The 25,695-nt window shown below is 42.6% G+C and overlaps 2 protein-coding genes across 3 annotated transcripts in view; one reads left to right on the top strand and one right to left on the bottom strand.

Annotated features, from left to right (window-relative positions):
- GPR39 (G protein-coupled receptor 39) overlaps positions 1 to 14,889 on the top strand; it is a 255,167-nt gene extending 240,278 nt beyond the window's left edge. Inside the window, exon 2 of the mRNA XM_061439593.1 lies at positions 13,416 to 14,889. Within this exon, the coding sequence (XP_061295577.1) occupies positions 13,416 to 13,924 (509 nt within the window). The 3' untranslated portion in view covers positions 13,925 to 14,889. The remainder of the gene's footprint in view (positions 1 to 13,415) is intronic.
- Positions 5,323 to 25,695, bottom strand: part of LYPD1 (LY6/PLAUR domain containing 1) — a 68,537-nt gene continuing 48,164 nt past the window's right edge. For both annotated transcript variants that reach the window (XM_061439610.1, XM_061439603.1), the window contains one exon: positions 5,323 to 14,606. In XM_061439610.1, the coding sequence (XP_061295594.1) occupies positions 14,371 to 14,606 (236 nt within the window). In that variant the 3' untranslated portion in view covers positions 5,323 to 14,370. The remainder of the gene's footprint in view (positions 14,607 to 25,695) is intronic.

Below are 25,695 nucleotides of genomic sequence, written 5' to 3'. Positions count from 1 at the left end.
CCCATATAAGGTGTGATGAGCTTTTCAAGCCATGATATTGAATAGGATGATGGCTGTGGATGTCTCCTGACACTGGCTGTGTTGATTTGGGAACTGCATATCTCTGGAGACGGTATCTCAAGTCAGAGGCATGGAGAAGGTTCCCAGAAAGGGAAACTGAGATGTGTTTAGAGCTGGGACAGAGCTTGAAGGTGCTCTGCAGTTACCCAGTCCAAGCTTGCACTACTCACTTCATGACAGGATAGTAAATCACAAGACCAGTTGTTGAGGCAAGGAATAGAGACTTTATTTGGAAAGTCAGCAGACTGAAAAGATGGTAGACTAGTATCCCAAAGAATCATCTTGCCTGAGTTAGCATTAAGGCTTCTTTCATGCTAAAAGTGGACGGAGTATTGATGCAAACTTGTTGGTGCAGGAATCCTTTGTTCTTGCAGCTGTCTGTGTAGGTCAAGTCTGGATGTTTCTGAAAACCTCCAACAAGACAAATGTTATTCTCTGCTCTGCAACTTTCATCTCTATGTGAATGGAAAAGTGTTATACCTTTAAAGGTCAGAGCCTTGAGGAGGGGCCGTCCTGTGTATTTCAGACTATAGGCAGCGTGCTTAACTTACAGTAAAAGCAATAGAAAACAAAGGTTAAAGTAAAAGAAATAGATCCAATATGAAGTCAGATTTGTTCTTCTCTATTACATTGCCCTTTGGTCATCAGGCTGGGGAGACAGCAAATGAGGTAACAGATGCAGAATAGCTTTAAAAATTAAATCAGGATATTATTATTGTTGGACTGAACTGGACTTAATATGAATAATAATGTTCATGGCTGCCAATTAACTGCTACACTTGGAGAGATGATACTTAATGTTCCCAAATCTGCAAGACTATTTCCTCACAGTTCTGTTTGTCCCTCTGAAATGAAAACCCACCAGGAAGGATTTATTCTTATCATGTCATGCTACAGTAATTTCATTTTCAAATCATTAACAGGAAGGCATCCTCATCTGATCATTCTTGATACAAAACCCTATCTTAGAAGCCTGATACCGTCTCGTCTACTTTTCTGAGAGCTTTACTGATTTCAGTTAAGACCTTCAGGCCTAAATAAAACGCAAATATAAGTTTGGCTCTTTCATAAACCTCTTTTGATATCTCTCCCATCAGCTCATTTTTTTTTTTTTTTTCCTCCTGTTCTGGCATTTGGCTATAGATTGTTCCAGGAATTTCATTGCTAAGTTACAAGATATGAGCAGATAAAGGGGAGTGGAACTCATTTTCTAATTTACTTTGAAACTAAATTCTAGATTGTATTTATGGGGAGGGAAGCAGCCTATGATGAGTGAGAATAGTCTTCAACTCTGAGTTTTTTAAATGGATTTTCATAGGAAAGCATCCTTCCTCGAGCTCTTCCTGTGCCTGGGAGTGGGGGTGGGGGAGAGGTTCTTGCTTCCCATCAAATAAATCCAATCAAAAGTAAATGTTTAGCAGGAGTCTAGCCTGTCAGACTCCTATTCAAAGCTAGTTTGCTTCTTTGAATTTCATCAAGCTCCTCTTATAGTAACAGGAAAGTTTATCCTGTTTCCCTTACATGTAAAAAGGCCCCTTCAAGATGATACCTTTCCTTATCATAGAGATGTGTTAGAGGGGGTTTTTTATTTCTTGACTGTTGAGATTCTGTTATGTAACATGACACCCATCAAAAAAAATTTATTTCTGAACTTGTGGCCATTTAAATTGAAATACCTTTGAATTTGGGATTCAGAAAGCATTTGATCATTGATCCTCCTCAGGGGCTCTCCAGCTGAGGGCAAGCTGCTGGGCAGCATTTTCAACAACATGGACTCTGGACCTTGTCAACTGTGTGAGTTTGGGCAGGTCATTTAACCAATTCATATCTCAACTTTCTTATCTGTGTAATAGCCAAGAAACTAAGTAGTGGCCATCTTGTGGGGCTTATTAAATAAGCAAGTGTCAGTTAAGTGCATAAAAGAGTGTCTGAAATACATGCACAGTAGATTAACTTTAGCTGGTATTACTTCTACCCTGGGGCAGCCAGTTGGATTGTATAGTAAGTAATACAAGTGACCATTCATTGACCATTGCTATGCTCTGTACTTTATATGCATGTATATCCTTTAGCTTTTCTTACCACAATTCCTTAAAGTAGATATGGTTATTTTATCCATGTCGTGGAGATATAAGTCCATGGTCACATAGCTGGTAAATAGCAGGGCTGAGGTTCAAACCCAGGTCTGTCTGACTCCAAATCCCAGCCCTTCCCTTTTCCACCGTACCATAGCTCAGTCGGTGGACATACCCATGGGCACTGACTGGGGGTGAGGGTGTGCTGAGGGTGGAGGAGTAGATGGAGGAAAGAAGCGAAGTTCAGGGTCATTTGGAGAGGAGGACTTATTAGCCGAATTAACCAGATGACCAGATATTTATGGAGCATCCCTGCCACTTGTCATTCTTCCTGGAGAAGAATTATGTAGGGATAGGAAGTTAGGGAGGACTCCGGGTTCATGTTTTCCCGGAATTTGAAGTTTTTCCTTCTTCTTACAGTCCTACCTTCTATCAATTTTCTTCTCTTATTACAGCCTCCACTGCTTGCCTCTCTAGCTCCTTAACCCCCCCTGCCCTCTCACCCTGTGACCTATATATGTGTGTTGAGGGAGAGAGAAATGAATCAGGGTCTCAGGGCAAAACAGCAAGAGCCCCATTTCCAAGTGGTGGAAAGACATGTGGCCTGGAATTGAGGAGACCTAAATCTTGATCTGAATAGCAGGAAAATCCTGGTAAGGTCACAGAATTTTCTGGGCCTTATTTTTGAGTTGAGGCTTGAAAGGTGTGTGACATCCTGTGGTTCTAATCAGCGTTCTGGATCTCTTAGCTCTGGGAGCTGTCCGGATGGCAGTGAGAATGTTGATGGTAAGGTAGTGGTAGTGATAACGGGTGAAAGAGGAGATCGAGACAGTGATGATGGTAAATGTGTGCTAGAGATGGCAATGGGGGTGATGGTGGTGAAGACAGAGATGGCAGTGGAGGTCATGGTCATGGTGATGGTTTGGAGATGGTGATGATGGTGGAGGTGGTGGCGGAAGTGGAGGTGGAGGTCATGGCAGTGGAGGGACAGGTGATCACGGAGGTGCTGATGACTAATGTAAGCCCTTATCTAGCACCAGGCACTGTACTTCTTAGCACTTCATGGCCATTGTCTCAACTAATCATCCCAGCAGCTGTTGTCATCTCCATTTTGCATATAAGAAGCCCGCGCTTTAGAGATAAAATGTGAACATCCCTTGGTGGGAGAAGTTACCTAGGTCAGATGCAGGTGGAATTACAGGTGCCAGAATATATGTCTTTGGAGATTTTATGACAGACATAGAGTAGGAGGACTGTTCATCTGGGGAGTTAAATATTTTCATGTTCTGCTCTCCCCAGACCCTTTCCCTCTATAACCAAGTTGTGCCCAGATGGAAATTTAGGGTCATAACTGCAAGAGTTCTTCCTCCTGAGACCACACAGTGTATAATGTAGAAAACATCTCCCTCCACCTTTATCAGATGCTCTTCTCAATGATTTCTCTTCTCTATGAGTTTTCCCCTTTGGTTCAAACCCTAAGCCTTATGTTTTGGGTTTGTGGCTACAGCTTCTCTCATAAAGACTTGTAGCATCTTCATGGGAGGCTGTGATTGATGGGGGTCCCTGAAGTGAAGTATTTTGGGGCAAAAGAAAATACTCCAACACGTGTCTTTTCTATATCCTATTTCTCCCGATGATCCTCACTTGTATTCTGTACCCCAGGAGGCCATCTTGGAGAGAAACAGAAGAAACAGGTTTCTAGCATGGAGAACTCAGGACTGGGGGAAAAGTGCATGGACTGGGAGACGAAAGCTACTTGTGTCTGAAGGCACAGGCCAGACCCAGACTCTCAGCCCTGTTTGCACCTCCTCCTTGGGCCTGGAGGTTCTGACCTTGCTGGATTGAAAAGGTGGTCCCTTCTTCCAAGGCCTGCTCTCTCCTCCTCCTTTCCTCAGGATGGGAATGGAAATAATCCAGGCAGGGGCCCTGCATCAGGAGGCTTAGTACTGACCCCCTCTGGATGGGGAAGCTGGCTTCGGATGAATTCTATATACATGAGGTGAATGCATGTTAAATGTTCTCTTCTTCAGCCCCTCATCTAACCTCCAACACCCACTCTCCCTCCTACAAATGTTTATTGAGCAATTACTTTGTAAAGATGTTCTGTTAGGTGTTGAGGACAGGAGAGTGAAGGTGGAACATCTTGACCTCATGGAATTTACGGTCTAGTTGATGCTACAGTGTCCTGATGACAGGGGCTGGTAGTAAAGGTGCCGGTGATCTCATAGCAGGGAAACCGATAGAGCCTTGTAGAGACCAGGAAGGCTTCCTGGAGGCAGTGCCACTATGTGGAAACTTGTAGAATAAGAGCTGGAACCAGCATGGCAGTGGGGTGAGAGGAGTGGAGAGGGAGAGAAGAGGAAGAGCAGAACATGAGGACGACATGGTCCAGGCACAGGGATCAGAGTGTGGGGGGGGGCCCGGGGACCAGAAAGAACAGACTGGGCACTTGCTTGCCCCACCTGGGCCTGGCCTGCCTCAGTCACAAGCACCCAAGGCTGGTTCTTCCAGGGTCCCAGTTGTCTCTGCACAGAGGGACCTCAAACAGGAACCAGGATCCACAGGCATGTTGACACCTATCTGTGCTCCTGAAATGCCTGTGTTGCCTCTGCTGTTTGGGCTTGGCTGAACCTGCTCCATCCATGAGTAGCTTGGTTTCATTAGGTCTGAGGGGAGCTCGTGACCAGTGCAAACACCATGAGACTACAAGGCCTGATGTTTGGACTCCTGGGCTGGGTGAACTGGGGCCTCTCTTGGCACTTCTCTGGGGCTTTTGCAGGCTCATTGGTAGTTTCATGGCTGAGGGTTTTGTTTTTTTTTTCCCAGTGCTTGCATTCTGGGGTTTTAATTCTCTACTGCTTGCAAAGAACTAAATCCTATTAGAAACTGCAGCTTTTCAGCCATGAAGCAGTGTTTATAAGTGGCACAGTCATCGCCACAGGGGTGCCATGAGTTGATGATCTGGAGAGGATGGCTGGTCATCACATGATCTGTTGCCTCCCCCACATTCTTGCAGGGGGCAACACAGTCCCCATGACCACCACCCCCTCCCGGGCTGTGCACTACTAGGGAGGAAGTGTTCAGCTTCTCTCATGGACTTTGGTAGTCATCCCAGACCCAAGGGTATCACTGTCAACTAATTCAGAACAGACACAGAGAAACTGATTCAGAAAGCAACACAGCTGCATACAGTTGAGACCCACATAGAAAAATATTTATTTAACAGATTCCAGTTGATCACTGACCATGCATTCATAAAGGAACAGAGGCACTAAACCACGACGACGACCCTAAATGCTGCTTACTTGGAGTACAAGTGGGTGTCCGACAGCTCCCAGGCAGAAGGGCTTGTTTTAGAAATACTGATATTTATGTTGTTACTGCAATTTATAGTTTGTCTTCTTATATTGAAGCTTGCAGAGCAGAGTGGGATGGATGTCATGCTTAGCAAATTGCAGGCCATCTGGAATCTGGGTCCCTGGCCTCTACATAGTGGATGGAGCCACCCTGGGGATGGGGGAACCATCTTTTCCTGGGCTTCATCAAACAGCTAGGGCAGGGACAGGACATCAGACCATCTGTCTTCATGGACAGAAGCAGCCATCTGTGGCCTCTACATTACTTTAAAGCTGTGACCTGCCCTCCTCTCTGAAAACCAAATCCCAACAGCTTTTCTAGCTTCTCCCAAAGACCATTTCTCAATGGGAAGGAGAATAAGGTGGCAGATCAGTTTTAAATGAAGGTCTTTAAGCTGACAGCTCATGGGAAATGTGACTGTGAGGTGTCCAGGCAAGTCCTGGTAGGGTCAGAGGACACAGAACAGGGAGTAGCTCTTCACGTGGGGGTGTCCAGTGCAAAGCCATCACCTGTGTTCCTGACACCCCATCTGCTTCCAAAGCCCCCCCTCCTACTTTCCTTTGGCAAACAGCAATGAATGGTGACCGTCCTTCCAGGAAGCCACCTGTTAGCTACTAAGGGACTTGCCTGCACGTGATGCAGTCCTGACCTCAAAGCCATGCGAGAAAATGGAAGAGGTGTGTGCCAGTGACATAAGCAAGGCTGTATATGGCTTAGTTACTGTGATCTTGGGGAAAGAAGGAGCGGGGAAGGGGGGAAGCAGCAGAAGGAAAAGGAATGAGAGGTGCTTCTCACTGCAGACACATGTAAGTAAAGAGAGGGGAAAGGAAAGGAGTGAGGAGAAGGAAGAGGATGGGGAAGGAAGGGGAGGAACCAGAGGGAGGGGTTTCTGAGCTACTGCCAGCTCAGAGTTCCACTCATTCAAATGTGATGCTTCAAAGGCAAGTCTGTACCAGCGATGGGGCCACACAAATGCCCACAATCCACATTCTGCTTTGATTTCTGCTTCTCTTAGGCCAGTGGTTCTCAAATTTGAGTATCAGCACCAACCAGTGGATTCTTGCCCCCAAGTCTCTGATTCAGCAGGTCTGGCTTGTAAGTTCCCAGGCAGTGCTGATGCTGATGTTCTAGGAACCTCCTCTTTGAGAACTCTTGTCTTAGAAAGTGAAAGTCGTTCAGTTGTGTCTGACTCTTTGTGACCCCATGAACTATACAGTCCATGGAATTCTCCAGGCCAGAATACTGGAGTGGGTAGCCTTTCCCTTCTCCAGGGGATTTTCCCAACTCAGGGATCAAACCCAGGTTTCCTGCATTGCGGGTGGATTCTTTACCAGCTGAGCCACAAGGGAAGCCCAAGAATACTGGAATGGGTAGCCTATCCCTTCTCCAGCGGATCTTCCCAACCCAGGAATTGAACCAGGGTCTCCTGCATTGCAGGCACATTATTTACCTTAGAGGTTAGAGACTTAGTCTTAGAGGTTAGAGACTAAATCAATGTTGGTACTGGTTTGGGCTCCTGGAGTCAAAGTCAGAGAGTTAGATCCATGTCTCAGCTGGCTGGCAAGAGCAGACTGGCAAACACAAAGATATAAATCAAGAAAATGCTAAAACCTGTTATTGGATATACTTGTCTCTTCCTGGCTCTTCATTCAAATAGCCATATGCTTACTTTCCACTAGCAATTGTGGTTTAAATGTCAGTTGACAAGCAGATGTCCCCCACCTTTCTATGTGTGAGTTAACTTACTGCCCACAAGCCCTGATGCAGTGCTCTCTTGCCATCTCCACCCAGCCCTCTGTTCTGGCCACACTGAGCTGTGCAGCTGTCAAAAAGTGGTGTGGCCCTTGATTCCTCCATCCCCGCTTGTGCTGTGTTCTTGACCTGGCTGCCATTTTCCAGGAGAACTAACTGTTATTTAGTCACTAAATCATTTCTGACTCTTTTGGTTCCACATGGTCTGTAACCATGCTCCTATATCCATGGATTTCCCATGCAAGAATACTAGAGTGGGTTACTGTTGCCTTTTCTAGGTGATCTTTCAGATCCAGGGATCGAACCTGTGTTGGCAGGCGAGTTCTTTACCACTGAGCCACCAGGAAAGGTCAAACTGACCCACTCTTACTCTCCTTTGAATGTTCCCACCTGTGGGAAAGTCAGCCAGCGTTGCTCATTGCTGCCATGATGTTCTAGCCAGGGTCTGCTCTTATGACCCTTTGTAAAAAGTCACCAGACTGTGGTTGCCTTGTCCTCTTCAGCTTTTTATCATCAGTGCCTTGGATAGGGGGTGTCTAACTCCTGCTTACTGTGGTTAGGGTCAGGGAGAAGTTAGAATATTATAAGGCAGGAAGAGGATGGAGAACTCTACTAATCACAGAAATTTTAAATCATTCTCAACATTCCCCAAGGCTTCAATGAGATGGGTGGAAGAGTCAATCTTTGAGATTTCTTGAAATCACACAAAATACCTTTGGCTGGAGAAAAGATTGAATTTCCAGATCTTTTCTGCTTAGTAGAAGCTATGTATTCTTTTGCAGCACATGCTTATGTAAGATAGATGGGAGGCGGGGGCAAATGGATGGACAGATGGGTGATTAGATGGTGTCCTTATATTATAGACTTGCTCATCAGGTCATCACCTGGAATCATATTTTGTTTTGCAAACCTTCTTCAGCTCCTTTGGGTAAACTTCAACTTCCTTTGGGGGGGAATATATGTACTCCAGAGCTTTATCGTGTGTCAGTTCTTGAGAGACTTGGTTTTAAAACAGAATCCAGTGTCTGAAGGTGTCATGCTAACTTTAACTGGTGTCTGACATGGACCTGCCTCTCACTGCATTCTACACTGTAAATGGTCAGCCCTTGAGTCAAAAAAAGAAAGACAAAACAATCCTATGACATTTAAAAACAATGAAAGCCTTCTTTGTCAGTCTCAGGTGGAATCCAGTGTTTGAGCAGTGTGGCAAGGTAGCAGGGGTCCTGCCACCCTGACCTGTGAGATCTTTTTAGGCGAATGACTTAGCCTCAGTTCTGTCTCGTGTAGGACAAGGGAATCTCTAACTGATCTCCAGGTTCTCTTTCTGATGACTGTAAGATGAGCCATTTCTAAGGGACTCACAAATAGTTACCTTCACTTTAAAGATTTGAAGGGAGAAGAGACAGTGTCAGATGTACGATGCTGCCACATCCCAGGCGGCATACCTTAATGCACTTCTGAAGACTAAACCAGGCAGGCTGACTCGAATGCTGTTGAAATGTCAGGCTGCAGGGTGGGACGCTGTCGGACCTCCGCATTACTTCTGTTTTTTAAACAACATTACTCTGCTGAGAATAACTCTGTGTCACCATCTAATGGCTCTTGTCAGTGTAGTGATCAAGGAGGAAAAATGGAAGTACTTTATGTGGAAAAACAGATAAGATATGAAGCTTTTCCTAAACCCGGAGTACAATACAGATCTATCAACACTTCCCTTAGAACAGTTTACCTGCTTTTTGTGACTGACTTCAGTTCACTGATCATCATTCAAGTTCACACTAAAGTCATTTATCTGCAGGCTATACATTATACCACACAGACCACAGGATTATAGGTTTTTCCAAATGTAATATACAAGACCAAATTGATTGCAGCCCAACGTAAATTTAGTCAAATCTTTAATATACTCTATTAAGGCATGAATAAAAATTTAAAGCTTTGTCTCAGCTCTGGAGAAGCTGAGACTGGAGCTGAACCAGTTGTAAACAGCCAGCCTAAAACGTTACTGTTGGACATGGTGTTTATTCTCAGCAATGTGTCATCTAAAATAATGAACTTCTGTTTTCAAATGTAAACATGAGCGATTTACCTGTTAATATAAAACAACAATTTTATAAGGGGACTAATTTGACTCCTTCCTCCTCACCAAGGCTAACCTGTATATCGCATTGTCTATGGGCATACACTTCACGTTGGCCATCGGCTGTACCTGTGTGTCTAGTGCTCCATTTTCCTAGCACAAAATCATCTTTCAAAGCACAAGAGGAAAGGTACCAGCTATTTTCCCCACCTTCAGTTGAGATAGGGAAGTTTATTTGATCAGCTCTGGCAGGTGTTTGGCACAGTCTGTGTTATTCCAGAATGATTATGCAAGGCTTAGAATGTAAAAGTGTGTGCTTTCAGAATTTAGGCTTTAAATAATTTGTCATCCCTTATAGAGAAGGCTTTATGGGAAAAGACTGGATGGGCTTGGTCTATGCTATAGCTGAGAATGTGTAATGAGAAATATGATCCAGATTAAACCTTGGCTTACCTGCACTGTCAGAATCTTAGGAAGATAAATACAGGCTGGGTGGGAGCTTCCTTGGGGGTTTCCTTGGTTTGGCGGGACTCTCTGGGGATGTGGCTGGGTAGTGAACAATGGTGGGAGTGGGAAGAGGAAGAAATAAGGAGCCTTGCTGCTTTGGGGAGGGGGAATGAAGGTTTACTTTAGCCACTAGCCACAGGGGCCTGGTCCCAACAGAAATATGCTGTAAGCTACACTGAGTTTCAAAGACTTAGTGAGAAAAAAATGTAAAATACTGTATAAATATTTTGATTGGTTAACACATTGAAACCATGTGTGAAATGATATTCGTGGCATACTGGATTAAAATTGATTTCACCTCTTTCTTTTTGAATGTGGTTGAGATTTTAAAATGACAATATATGGCACAGTTATGGTGGACAGTTCTACTTAATACCTGTTATGTATAGTAGGATTATGGTTCATGTTTATTTTCTTGCTTGTGTTTTATTTTTCATACTTAAAATGAGAGAAAATATTGTGTCCAAGAAAAAAAATATATAGCTTGTGGATTTTAAAGTTCAGTAAGCATGTGTCTTGGTATAGCCCTTGGGTAACTAACCTCTGAGACTCAATATCCTCATCTATAAAATGAAGATAAGAGCAGTTTTTATCTTAGCAGTCATGAGAAATGCACAGGAAATTAGCAGAGAGTACTAAGTATTGAAACTAACAGAGAGAAAACACAGTAAGCAATTATCCTTCTTGCTTACATCTTATGACCTGTCTGATGCCTCATCTTTTAGACTTGACCATTTCTAACTAAGTTCCTTGTTTTACTTGTTCTCCAAATTTGTATTTTCTTGCATGTCTGCTGGCTGCTGCTAAGTCGCTTCAGTCGTGTCCGACTCTGTGCGACCCCATAGACGGCAGCCCACCAGGCTCCCCCGTCCCTGGGATTCTCCAGGCAAGAACACTGGAGTGGGTTGCCATTGCCTTCTCCATCTTGCATGTCTAAACTTTGCCTTTTTCTCATCAATGGAAAATCTCTAGTCTGGTTCCCCATCTTCTGCTACTTGTTCAAACCAGGGCAGTGGTCCCTAATCTTTCTTGTACCAGGGACTGATTTTGTGGAAGACCATTGTTTCATGGACAGAGGTTGGGGGTGTGGGGTGATTCACGTACATTACAGTTACTATTACAATTACATCAGTTCTACCTCAGATCATCAGGCATTAGATCCAAGAGGCTGGGGACCCCTGGACTGGACTAAGGTCCCCTACTTACTACTTTAACTGTTTGTTTTAGCCAGAATAGAATTCTTGCTCCAACTATAAACAAGCCACAGCCCTTCATCTGCCCTCATCCCTTGCCTCCTACCTGGGACGCTGGGTCTTTTATGGAACTCTACTTCATTTGATGGGATGGTCATTCAAGGACAGTTGATACCAGGCAAAGGGGGTGAAGGTAATGGGAGAATGAGGGTCATGTGAACAAGAGACCAAGAGGACGGACAGGAGAACCAAAATTGTAGAACGTCTTTCCTCTGCCCACCCGGCTGCCTTTTCTTTCTCCTTGCTTTAGAAGCCGTACTAGGTTCAACCCACGGTAACTACAAGGTGGCTCGCTCTTGCCTCCCGAAGCACAACCTCCCACAGTGCAGTATAGCAACACATCTAAAACCCTGTGTCCAGGCTCCACATTCTAAGAAATGAGACCTTAGATGAAGATGCTTGTTACTTGCTTTCAGAAATTCAGTGGCAAGGAAGAGGAAAAAATTGAAAACTTGGTAAAGATACGTGACTTCCCTTAGGTAAAGTGAGCTACCTGGCTCCTTCACAATTAATGAAATGAACCTTTCAGTCAGAGCTACTTGAAATAAAAACAAGGAGACACGACATAAGAACACACTTGGAATAGTGCAGGTGGCTGAATGCACCCATCCCTCTTAGAGCAATGAAAAAAAAAAAAAAAGTCCTTGATTTACTATGCAGGTTTTTTTTTTTTTTTTGGATAATCAGAAAAATAATTTTTGTTCTCATCCAGCAGCTGTAACAGCTGTAGCTGTTCCAGAATGTACTCTTAAGGTGATTTTTTTTTTTTTTTTTGCCTTTCATCAGATCGATATGTTACTTTGCCTAGTTTATTTTTAGATTTACTGAGTGTTCTGGGGGTAGAAAAGGGTAGGAAACTCAAAGGAAAGAAGCAAATTGGTTTGTATTTCAAGTTTGGGCTGAATCTGGACAGGAGAAACCCTTGGAAATTAATAAGGAAGGGGAGCAGGTTTCCTGGGCCCTCTTTGCTGACAGCTGGGATAGTGAAAGGATTTACTGGTGGGGGGACTGGGGAATTTCAGTGCCAGAGAACATAACCAGGGTCCCTCTGCCACCCTGCAAGGGATGCTCACCTGAGTGTGTGTGGGAGGGCCAACCCCAGATGGGTAAAGAGAGCTGTTTTTCCTGGAGCATGAATGAAATATTTACTATTGATCAGAGGCAAGGAGGGGTCATTCCCAACAATCACTTCTCTGTAATTTCCTAGAAGATAAGAGGGTTTGACAATGTGAATGAATTTTTCTTCCTATTAAATTTAGGAGAGGAAGATTTTCTTAAAAATCCAAAACATAGCTCTAAGATATCAGCTGTTTATGTAGCAACTTACATTTGGTGTCTTGGCACCTACAGAGATGAGAGCACGTGCTCTGCAGGTGCCTGATCTTTGCTGTTTTGGTCACTGTGGATAAATATTGTGTGATAGCAAGTATCACACAGCATCTTTTTCTCTGTCAAGGGTTGTAAAAAGAGCAATGATGGTGTAACTCAGAATGCAAATGCATGGGCATGCAAACGTCTGTCCATGTAGTCAACTTTTGATCCTCTTGGGGGCATCCTTTTAGGGCCTGATTTTTTCTGGGCCGCTACAGTGCAGCTTAGTGCAAAAGGTGGGCTAGTGAGTTATGAATCTGAAGTTAGGTATTTTCCATTATTTTTGGATAATTACCTTTTTTCCCTTGTGAGGGTGGAAGATATGACACAGCTAAAAACATCTGAAAAGAAACAGAAATGCTATTGCAGATTTGAACATTGTAATTACAGGTGTGCATACCTACTAAATATATGTCCAAAACACACACTCGGTGACTCCTGGTTTTGCCTCCCCTGAAACGGAATGCACAATTAATGTCACTAAATATAATTCTCTGTTACCAAAAGAATGCCACTTCCCTTTGTCTTCAAAATATCACTGGATCGCCTCTATGCAAACATTCTTTACAAATATTACTTCATCTGATATGGCTATACTGTATCCACCTATCTTTAAAGGACAAAACAAGATTTATGGACTACATAAAATGTTTTCTAGAACATTTTTCTAGAACGAACAACAATGAAAACACTTTTTAAATTAACAGGTATAAATAACTTGTCTAAAGCATTTAATGGTCTTTAACATAGTCAACTCCCCTGGCCTTGAAAACAGTATTAAATTCTTTTTTGCCAGTGGCAAAAAAAAAGAAAAAAAAAGCCCATCAAGCACAACTTGAAAAATTGGTATCATTTGCCTGCCAGTAAGCACAGAACTGAAGGACTAAATATTTTATGGGTATTTTTTGTCATTGGCCTTATGATTTCTTTCCTCTTTCTCCTTCCCTCTTGCCTGCTCAGGGCTGATTGTTGTGACCTTGGCCGTCTGCTGGATGCCCAACCAGGTTCGGAGGATCATGGCAGCGGCCAAACCCAAGCACGACTGGACCAAGTCCTACTTCCGAGCATACATGATCCTCCTCCCCTTCTCAGACACCTTCTTCTACCTGAGCTCCGTCGTCAACCCGCTTCTGTACAACGTGTCCTCACAGCAGTTCCGAAGCGTGTTTGGGCAGGTGCTGCGCTGCCAACTGACACTGCCACACGCCAACCAGGAGAAGCACCTGCGTGCCCACATGGCCTCCACCATGGACAGCACCCGCTCTGCATGCCGCCCGCTCATCTTCCCGGCTTCCCAGCGCAGCAGTTCCTCTGCAAGAGCTAACATGGTTTTCTTAAGCACTTTTCACAGTGAGGCCAAGCCCGAGTCTAAACCTCAGGAGCTGAGTTGTGGGTCACCAGAACCCAACTCGGAGAGGAAACCAGCCAACCCTGCCACCAGGAATGGTTTTCAGGAGCATGAAGTGTGACTGCTGAGGAAGGCAGGCTGGACTGCTAAGCGGCACTCCTTACATGAAAGCCATGTTACCTTCACACAGCAGTGATATAAGAAACTGTGTTCCCATCAGGGACAGGAGTGGAAGACGGGCCTGGGAAGAAAGCAGCCAGCCACTGAAGTGTCAGCTAAGGGCTGATTCTGCCAGCCTGGCCTCAACTCTGATTACAGATGGGGCCAACTTGCATTCCACCTCCCTCCTTCCTTTAAGGACACACCGAAAATTCAAGCTCTATATATTCAGAGCTCACAAAGAATTTTTTTTTTTTTTTTTACACTGAGCTCTTTGTTTCCAAAGGAACTAAAAGAACAATTCCCCTCCCTACCCAGAATAAAAGGACACCCAGAAGAATCTTGGGGAGCAGGGGGGAGGGCAGGCCAGAAGAACAATGCAGGAGGGGCTGACATCTCCTTCTGCCTTCAGCAGTGTGCCAAGAAAAGGGCTATCTTGAGGAGCAAGATGGTGCTGGGGAGCCATGGCCGGAGGGCCGTGGCAGAACTGCTCCTTTTCTTGGGCCGGGGCCCGTTGCAAAGAGGGGTGTTGCAGCAGCTGATGCACACCGAGTTCAGTTTCCCTGGGGAGCAGAAGGATTGGTACCCAGCCGAGGCGATGAGGCAGGCTGCTGACGATGCACACGACTTGCGGTACATGATTCCTGCAACACAGACCCAAAGGAGTGAGGTTAGCCTGCCTGTGCCAGCCAAAGGACTGCAGCCCCCCGAGTCCAAAGCCCAGGGACAGCACTTCCTTACTCCTCCCACAGCCCAGAACCTTGGTGGGTCCAGGAAAATACTCAAGGTTGTTTCCTTGAGCATCCAAAGTCCACAACCTATGCGGTGAAGAAGGCAGGCCTCATTTCACTTGCTTTTGACAGTTTTTCTCAAGGCTATTTAAGATGCCAATACCAGTGAATAAAGAGCTGTTACTATCAAAGTTCATTTTTGTTTAAAGTCGGAATTCACACTGTGTACTAGACAGAGCTTTTTACTTACTTTTTTTTGGTTTAAACTGTCTCATGCCAGAGAGGACGACAAGCTGAGCCTTAAGATCTTATCTCTGTTATTACTTTATAAGCGGCCACAGAGATGGCTCACAATGATGTGTTTATTAAATCCTGAATTCGCTCAATAAAGACCAAAGCCCAATGAGGATAAATGAGATCCCTCTGAAGAGGCCCTGTGGGTTCAGTGAAGGAGGGGTCTGGCTAACACTGTGCTGAGCACTGCCTCAGTCCAAGGGAAGTTTTGCCCTTAAAACATGGCCATTAGCCAAGTCAGCCCCACACAGCCAACACTTAATAACACATACTGTGTGGGCACATGGCTTTCTCAGTAAAGCCGGGGGCCCATCTTGAGCTCATGTATCATGTTCAAATTGTAGCACACTTATCAAGTTAGGGTGTCTTGGATAATCATTTGACTTTATAAAGATGGGCATTTGCTCAAGTAATAGGTAAGCTTATTAAATACTTTCCTGGCTGCCAGGCATTCTCCAGATGGGTATACTAGCTCATTTACTACCTGCAACATTACAAGGGAAGCCCCTGAGATGATGCCCATTTAACAGATAGGGATAGCAAAGGAAATTTAATAGCTTGTTCAAGTCACACTTCTAGAAAGCAGAGCAGCTGTGATCTGAACCAAAGATTCTGGTCCCATGCTGTCAAATCTGTAGCACTGTATATAGCAAAGTAGCCACCCATGTTAAACACAAAATGGTTTTGTTTTTCACAGCAGAGAAAACTACTTGGAAAATAGCTTTGGATGTATGTGTGTGGTTATTTTGTATCAATGGCTTACTTTTCTTTTTGGACATAGGATGTCATGCTAAAGTTGGACCTCAAAGGGAATGCTTTGTATCCCCCTCAGACACGGAGGGTAGCAAATGGGCTACACACACACAGTCCACCAGTAGCCAGGGCTCCCCATTCCCTGGGGTTCCCAGCAGGGATGTGTGTGTGTATGCCCCTCTGATTTGGGCCCCTCCCCCTTGAGAACTGCTACTCTGGATGCTAGAGAAACAGTACACAATTGAAGTGCCGAAAACTTCCAAGTGAGAGGTAAAGAAATACTTTAGATTTACATTAAAACATGCAATTTTATGTCCTTTCTTTTCTATAACTACATGTTTTTAAGAGTTGATTTTCTTACATGGTTGGAAAACCCTGGAAGGTAGCTTGCCTGGTAAGATAAAGGCCCTGGACACGGGGGCGGGGGGCGGGGGGAGTGTGGTGTGTGTGTGTGTGTGTGTGTGTTGGGGGCGGGGATTGGGGGAGCACTGCTGATTTCTAAGGAACATGCTACAGGGTGTTCCCCATTTACAGATTTCCCACTCTCCACATTTTCTAACCATTGCCCATTTTAGAAAGTTAAATTATTACTATGTTTTTATTCTTCAATATTAAAAGCACTAAGTGTCATTTGTCACTTCAACTTCAATAAACTTTTTCCCTTTAAGTAAATTTTTAAAATTAAACAAGTACTAAATATGTCTTTCACTGTAAAGAAGTTCAGACAGATAACCTGAAAATGTTCCTTGACCTCTCACTCCAATCCTATGTCCTCCTAAGAGGTAAGCACTCTTACCAGTTTGTGATGCCTTCTTCCAGACCTACTGCTATGCACTTACATGTGTCCGTGGAGAAAAGGTGTGTGCACATGTCCTAACAGCATAACATCCTATATGCTGTATATATCTCCTATTTGCATTTTTACTTAGAACATGTGTGGGGATATATTTTTAAGTCTAACTGTATAGAACTAAGGGTAAGTGATGAGACTGGTTAGATAAGTAATGCAAGATGGGAGCCCTAATTTTTGTGACTGCTTCCCATTGGATATCTCCAAATCACTTGGCTCTGATGGCCAGTGGGGCCTACACTTGTGGCCCTGCAGAACTGTATATGTCTGCATTCTTTAAATGTTGCTACCAGGGTGTCTGCCTGCCAAGCAGCTTGAACCTAGGTGCTAAGATCCTCTTCTTTGGGACATTAACTGACCTCAGCACACACTCAACTCCTGGGAGCTATTAAAACAGCCTGCTTAGAATGAAATGTCATTTGCAGCAACATGGATGGACCCAGAGATTATCATACTGAGTGAAGTCAGTCAAACAGAGAAGGAGAAATACCATATGACATCCCTTATATGAGAAATACAAAAAAACACAGATGAACATTTTTATTAAACAGAGACAGACTCACAAACTTAGAGAATAAACTTATGGTTGCCGGGGGGGGGGAAGTTCGGAGGAAGGGATAAGTTAGGGAGTTCGGGATGGACATGTATACACTGCTATATTTAAAACGGATAACCAACAAGGACCTACTGTACAGCACAGGGAACTCTGCTCAATGTTATGTGGCAGCCTGGATGGTTGGGGAATTTAGGGGAGAATGAATGTATGAATACGTATGCCTGAGTCCCTGTGTTGTCCACCTGAAACTATCACAACACTGTTAATTAGCTACAATCCAATTTAAAATGAAAGAGTTTAAAAAATAATAAAATAAGCTGTTTAGACAGTTGGAAAAGTTGAAGAGATAATCAAAAGCTGGGGTAGGGTTGAATGATGAGGTACATCTCCTATACTAGGCCAACTCTTCAAGAGAGGTGGCTATTTCATCTAATGCATAGAAACCAATACAAGTTATCAAAATTAAAAGATGAATATGTTCCAAAAAATAAAACTTCAGAAGAAAATTTTAATGAAAAACAGGTGATTTACCAGAGAAAGACTTCAAAGTAATGTTCTTAAACATGCTCATTGAACTAGGGAGAAGAATGGATGAGCACAGTGAGAATTTCAATGAAGAGAAAAAAATATAAGAAAGTATTTAATAGAAGTCACAGAGTTGAAGAATACAATAACGGAATTGGGAGAAAAATGCTCTGGAGGAGTTCAACAACACATTAGGTAAAGGAGAAGGAAGGATCAATGAACTCAAAAACAAGGTAGATGAACTCACCCAATCAGAGCAGAAAAAACAAAAAGGTATCAAAAAAAAAAAAAACCTGAAGATAGCTTAAGGGACTTATGAAACAATCTCAAGTGGGTTAATATTCACACTATTGGAGTCACAGAAGAGGAGGGTGGAAGACTTATGTGAAGAAATATTGGCTGCAGATTTCCCTAACTCGGGGAAAGAAATAGACATCAAGATTCAGGAAGCCCAGAGAGTTCCAAATAAGATGAACCAAAAGAAGACCTTAAGACACATAATAATTAAAATGTGAAAATATAAGAAAATAATATGAAAAGTGGCAACAGAGAAACAACTTGTTGGAACCCCCATAAAATGAGCAGATTTTTCATGAGAAACTTCAGGCCAAAAGGGAATGGCACAATACATAGGCATACCTCACTTTCTCTTTGTTTAACTGTCCTTCACAGGTACTGTGTTTTTTTTTTTTTCCCCCCCCACAAACTGAAGGTTTATGACAATCTGAGTTTACCAAGGATACTGGTGCCATTTTTCCAGAAGCAACTGCTCACTTCATGTCTCTGTATCATGTTTTGGTAATTCTCACAGTATTTTAAGCTTTTTCATTATTATGTTTCTTATGGTGATCTGTTATCAGTGGCCATTGATATTACCACTGTAATTGTTTTTGCCTTGTATTTTTACTTGCAGTATGTACTTTTTAAAAAGGCATAATGCCATTGCACACTTAATAGATTACAGTATAAACGTAACTTTTATATGAACTGGAAAACAAAAAAACTTGTGTGATTTGCTTTGCTGCAATATTTCCTTTATTTTGGTTGTCTGGAACTTAACCCCCCCACCGCCCCCAGTATCTCTAGGTATGTCTATATTCAAAGTGCTGAAAGAAAAAGAGAAAAAGAAAAAAAACTCCCAAATAAGAATATTCTACCTGGCTTAGTTGTAATTCAGAACTGAAGGAGAGATGTCAAGTTTTCCAGAGAAGCAAGAGTTAACGGAGTTCATTACCTCTAAACCAACTTTATAAGAAATGTTAAAGGGGCTTATTTAAGCTGAAAAGAAAGGGTGCTAACTAGTAACAAAACATATGAAAGTAAACATCTCACTGATAAAGGTAAATATCTAATAAATGTAATAGATTAGTCACTTATTAAACTTGTATAAAGATTAAAAGACAAAACATATGAAAGTAAACATCTCACTGATAAAGGTAAATATCTAGTAAATGTAATAGATTAGTCACTTATTAAACTTGTATGAAGATTAAAAGACAAAAGCAGTGAAAACAAGTAAATACAATAATTACCTAAGGGATACACAAGATAAAAGTAAAATTTGAGTGGGACAAGACAGAGGAGTAGAAGGATGTAGGCTTACCTCTTATGGAAACACCAAAACCATGGTAGAGCTACTACGGAGAACAGTATGGAGATTCCTTAAAGAACTAAAACTAGAGCTACCACATGACCCTGCAATCCCAATCCTAAGCAGATATCCAGAGAAAAGACCTGATCTGAAAGGATACACGCACCTCAGTGTTCACTGAAGCACTGTTTACAATAGCCAAGACATGGAAGCAACCTAAATGCCTATCAACAGAGGAATAGATAAAGAAGACATGGTACATATATACAGTGGAATATTACTCAGTCAGTAAAATGAAATCATGCCATTTGCAGCAACATGAATGGACCTAGAGATTGTCATATTATGGGAAGAAAGAGAAATAATTGTATGACACCCCTTATATGAGGAATCTAAAAAGAAATGATACCGATTAATTTTTTTTACAAATTAGAAATAGACTCACAGACTTAGAGAATGAACTTATGGTTGCCAGGGGGAAGGATGAAGGGAAGAGATGGTTAGGGAGTTTGGGATGGACAGGTACACACTGCTATATTTAAAATGGATAACCAACAAGGACCTATTGTACAGCACAGGGAACTCTGCTCAATGTCACGTGGCAGCCTGGATAGGAGGGGAGGTTGAAGGAGAATGTGTACATGTGTATGTGTGGCTGAGTCCCTGTGCTGTCCACCTGAAACTTAATCACAACATTGTTAATCGGTTATACTCCAAAATAGAAAGTTGAAAAACAAAAAAAAGACACCAAATCACAACTAACTGCTGAACAACCGTTGACAAAAAAAACATGCTGGAACCTGCAAAATAGATATTCTACATCCAAAGACAAAGAAGCCACATCAAGACAGTAGGAAGGGTGTGATGGCAATAAAACCAAATCCTGTACCCTCTGGGTAGGTGACCAACAAACTGGAAAATAACTATATTGCATGCAGAAGTTCTTCCACAGGAGTGAAAGTTCTATGCCCCACATCAGGCTCCCCAGCCTGGAGGTCTGGCAACAGCAGGAGGAGCCTCAAAGAATCTCGTTTTGAAGGCCACTGGAGTCTGACTGCAGGAATTCCACAGGCATTCCACTCTTGGAGGCACACAAAAGGTCTGGTAAGCATCAGGACCCAGGGGAAAAGCAGTGACCCCATAGGAGCCTGGACCAAACATACCTCCTGGTATTAGAGGGTCTCCTGTGGCAGTGGGGGCTGGCTGTGGCTCCCTGCAGGGACAAAGACACTGGCAGCAGTAGTTCTGGGGAGTACTCATTGGCTTGAGGCCTCCTGGAGGCTGCCACCAAGACCTGGCCCCTCCCAACAGCTATAGGCTCCTGTGTATAGACTCCTGTGTTGGTTGTTTGACTTCAACCCAAGCAACCAACAGGGTGGGAACACAGCCCCACCCATCAGATAGCCTGCTTAAAGTCAGCCTGAGCACAACCCTGCCCACCAGAAGAACAAGATCCACCTCCACCCACCAGTGGGCAGGAACTAGGCCCTCCCATGAGGAAACTTGCACACGTCTCTTAGGCAGCATCATCCACCAGAGGAAAGACAGCAAAGAAGCAAGAAGAACTACAACACTGCAGCCTGCAGAACAGAAACCACAAAGTTAAACAAGATGAGACAGAATATGTCCCACATGAAGGAACACAATAAAACTGCAGAAGAACAAATAAGTGAAGTGGAGATAGGCAATCTACCTGAAAAAGAATTCAGAGTAATGATAGTAAAGATGATCCAAGATCTTGGAAAAAGAATGGAGGCATAGATTGAGAAGATACAAGAAATGTTTACCAAAGACCTAGAAGAACTAAAGAACAGAGATGAACAACATAATAACTGAAAAATATACTAGAAGGAATCAACAGCAGAATAATGAAGCAGAAGAACAGATAAGTGAGCCAGAAGATGGAATGGTAGAAATTACTGCCACAGAAAAATGTAAAAAGAAGGAAAATAAATGACAGTCTACAGCCTCTGGGACATAAAATGCACCAACATTTGCATTATAGAGGTCCCAGAAGGAGAAGAGAGGGAGAGAAGACCAGAAAATATTTGAAGAGATAATAGCTGAAAACTTCCCTAATGTGGGAAAAGAAACAGTTCCCCAAGTCCAAGAAGCATAGAGAATCCCAGGCAGGATAAACCCAAGGAGGAAAATGCCAAGATACATACTAATCAAATTGACAAAAATTAAAAGATGAAACAATATTTAAAGCAACAAGGGAAAAATCAATAAATAACATGCAAAGGAATTCCCATAAGGTTATCAGGTGATTTTTCAGCAGATACTCTGTAGAACAGAGGAATACTCTACTATGCAAGGTTCTAATTCAGATTCAACTAAAAAATTAAAATTTTTACAGACAAGCAGAAGTTAAGAGTTAGCACCACCAGATCAGCTTTGCTACAAATGCTAAAGGAACTTCTCTAGGCAGAAAAGAAAATTATCTTGTTCCACACTAGGAACAAGAAAATTATGAATGGAAAAACTCACTGGTAAAGGCAAACATACAGTAAAGTTAGGAAATCATCTGCACACAAATATGATATCAAAATCAGCAATCATGAGGAGAGTACAAATGCAGGATATTGGGCAACTTAAAACAATATTTTTTATACATAGACTGCTATAGCAAAACCTCATGGATACTGCAAATTAAAAATCTACAATAGATAAGAAAGAAAAAGAAATCCAAATACAACACTACGTTAGTCATCAAATCACAACAGAAGAGAACAAAAGAGGAAGCAAAGAAAAAAACACCTACAAACACAATTCCAAACTAATTTAATAAAATGGCAATAAAAATGTGTGTGTGTTAGTCACTCAGTCATGTCTGACTCTTTTGATCCATGGACTGTAATCCACCAGGCTCCTATGTCCATGGAATTCTCCAGGCAAGAATACTGGAGTGGGTAGCCATTCGCTTCTCCAGGGGACCTTCCCTCACCCAAGGATCAAATCTGGGTCTCCTGCATTGCAGGCAGATTCTTTATCATCTGAGCCACCAGGGAATACATATTTAAAATAATCTTCACCCTAAATAGATTAAATGCTCCAAGCAAAAGACACACACTGGCTGAGTGAATACAAGAACAAGACTTATATCTATATGTATATGCTGCCTACAAGAGACCAACTTCAGATCTGCTGCTAAGTCGCTTCAGTCATGTCCGACTCTGTGCGACCCCATAGACGGAAGCCCACCAGGCTCCCCTGTCCCTGGGATTCTCCAGGCAAGCACACTGGAGTGGGTTGCCATTTCACATAAAGACTGAAAGCGAGGGGATGGAAAAAGGTATTCCATGCAAACACAAATCAGAGGAAAGCTAGAGTACCAATACTCATATCAGACAAAATGGACTTCAAAATAATGTTACAAGAGACAATGAAGGACACTAATGATCAAGGGATCGATCAAAGAAGAAGATAAAACAATTTTAATTATATACACACCCAACATAGGAGCATCTCAACATATGAGGCAAATACTAACAGCCATAAAAGGAGTAACTGATAGTAACACACTAACAGTGGGGGACTTTAATACCCCACATTAATTATTGCACAGATAATCCAGATAGAAAATCAATAAGGAAAAACAGGCCTTAAATGACACATTAGAGCAGATGGACTTAATTGATATTTATAAAGCATTCCATCCAAAAGCAGCAGAATCCACACTGCTTATTTCTCTAGGCTTGATCACATGCTGGGTCACAAAGTGAACTTTGGTAAATTGGAGAAAACTGAAATCATATCAAGCATCTTTCCCAATCACAATGCTATGAAATTAGAAAACAGCAACAAGGGAAAAAACTTCAAACCCCCCCGCCCCCCACAAAAACATGAAGGCTAAATAATATGCTATTAAACAATCAACCATTTCAGAAATCAAAGAGGAAATTAAAAAATACCTACAGACAAATGAAAACAAAAGAATGACAATCAAAAACCTATGGAACACAGCAAAAGCAGTTCTAAGAGGGAAGTTTATAGTAATACAGTAAGTCCACTATATTCAACATCACAGCAATCCAAGTATATGAGTATATGCCCACCTCGCCCTCAGCCTCTAGTGCTGAAGAAGCTGAAGTTGGACAATTCTATGAAGACCTACAAGACCTCCTAAAACTAACACCAAAAAGTGATGTCCTTTTCATCACAGGAGACTGGAATGTAAAAGTAGGAAGTCAAGAGATACCTAGTATAACAGGCAACTTTGGACTTGGAGTACAAATTGAAGCAGGGCAAAGGTTAACAGTTTTGTCAAGAGAACGCGCTGGTCATAGCAACAACAATACAAGAGACGACTCTACACATTGACATCATCAGTGCTGAAAGCAGACTGATTATATATTTTGCAGCCAAACATGGAGAAGCTCTATGTAGTCAGTGAAAACAAGACCTGGAGCTGACTGTGACTCAGATCATTAGCTCCTTATTGCAAAATTTAGGCTCAAATGGAAGAAAGTAGGGAAAACCACTAGGCCATTCAGGTATGACCTAAATCAAATCCCTTATGCTTATACAGTGGAGGTGATGAATAGATTCAAGGGACGAGATCTGGTAGACAGAATGCCTGAAGAGCTATGGATGGAGGTTTGTAACACTGTATAAGGAGTGAAGTCGCTCAGTCATGTCTGACTCTTTATGACCCCATGAATTGTAGCCTGCCAGGCTTCTCCATCCATGGGATTTTCCAGGCAAGAATACTGGAGTGGGTTGCCACTGCCTTCTCCAGGGGATCTTCCTGACCCAGGGATCGGACCTAGGTCTCCTGCACTGCAGGCAGACTCTTTACCATCTGAGCCACCAGGGAAGCCCAAACACTGTAAAGGAGGCCACAACTAAAACCATCCCCAAGAAAAAGAAATGTAAGAAGGCAGTGTGGTTGTCTGAGGATGCCTTACAAATAGCTGAGAAAAGAAGAAAAGTGAAAGGCAAAGAGAAAGGGAAAGATATACCCAACTGAATGCAGAGTTCCAGGGAATAGCAAGGAGAGATAAGAAAGCCTTTTTAAGTGAACATGCAAAGGTAGAGGAAAACAATAAAATAGGAAAGACAAGAGATATCTTCAAGAAAATTGGAGATACCAAGGCAACATTTCATACAAAGACAGGCACAATAAAGGACAGAAATGGCAAGGACCTAACAGAAGCAGAAGAAATTAAGAAAAGGTGGCAAGAATACACAGAAGAACTGTACAAAAAAGCTCCTAATGACCCAGATAACCACGATGATGTGGTCACTCACCTAGAGCCAGACATCCTAGAGTGTGAAGTCAAGTGGGCCTTAGGAAGGAAGCATTACTATGAATGAAGCTAGTGGAAGTGATGGAATTCCAGCTGAGCTATTTCAAATCTTAAAAGATGATGCTGTTAAAGTGCTGCACTCATCATGCCAGCAAATTTGGAAAATTCAGTAGTGGCCACAGGACTGTAAAAGGTTTTTCATTCCAATCCCAAAGAATGTTCAAATGACCATACAATTGCACTCATTTCACATGCCAGCAACATTATGCTCAAAATCCTTCAAGCTAGGCTTCAGCAGGACATGAAGTGAGAACTTCCAGACATATGAGGTGAATTCAGAAAAGGCAGAGGAATCCGAGATCGAATAGCTAACATAGGCTGGATTATGGAAAAAGCAAGGGAATTAAAAAAAAAAAATGACTTCTGCTTCACTGACTATGCTAAAGGCTTTGACTGTGTGGATCACAACAAACTGGAATATTCTTAATGAGACGGGGATACCAGAGCACATTACCTGTCTCCTGAGAACCTGTATGCACAACAAGGAGCAGTAATTAAAATGGACATGGAACAACGGACTGATGCAAAATTGGGGAAAGAGTACATCAAGAGTACAAAGAGTACATCAAGGTTGTCACCCTACTTACTTAACTTATATGCAGAGTACATCATGTGAAATGCTGGGCTGGATGAATCATAAACTGGAATCAAGACTGCGGGAGAAATATCAATAACCTCAGGTACCCAGATGACACCACTTTAATGGCAGAAAGTGAGGAGGAACTAAAGGGACTTCTGATGAAAGTGAAAGAGGAGAGTGAAAAATTTGGCTTAAAATGCAACATTCAAAAAATGAAGATCATGTCATCTGGTCCTATCACTTCATCGCAAATAGATGGGAAACTGTGGAAACAGTGTCAGATTTTGTTTTCTTGGGCTCCAAAATCAATGCAGATGGTGACTGCAGCCATGAAATTAAAAGACACTCCTTGGAAGAATAGTTATGACAAATGTAGACAGTGTACTAAAAAGCAGAGACCTTACTTTATCAACAAAGGTCCATATAGTCAAAGCTATAGTTTTTCCAGTAGTCATGTATGGATGTGAGAGTTGGACCATAAAGAAGGCTGAGCACCAAAGAACTGATGCTTTCAAACTGTGGTGTTGGAGAAGACTCTTGA

Source organism: Bos javanicus, chromosome 2 (assembly GCF_032452875.1).
Source record: "Bos javanicus breed banteng chromosome 2, ARS-OSU_banteng_1.0, whole genome shotgun sequence".
Taxonomy (NCBI): domain Eukaryota; kingdom Metazoa; phylum Chordata; class Mammalia; order Artiodactyla; family Bovidae; genus Bos; species Bos javanicus.
Note: the sequence above shows the minus strand (reverse complement) of the source record. Positions and strands in the feature narration are given on the sequence as shown.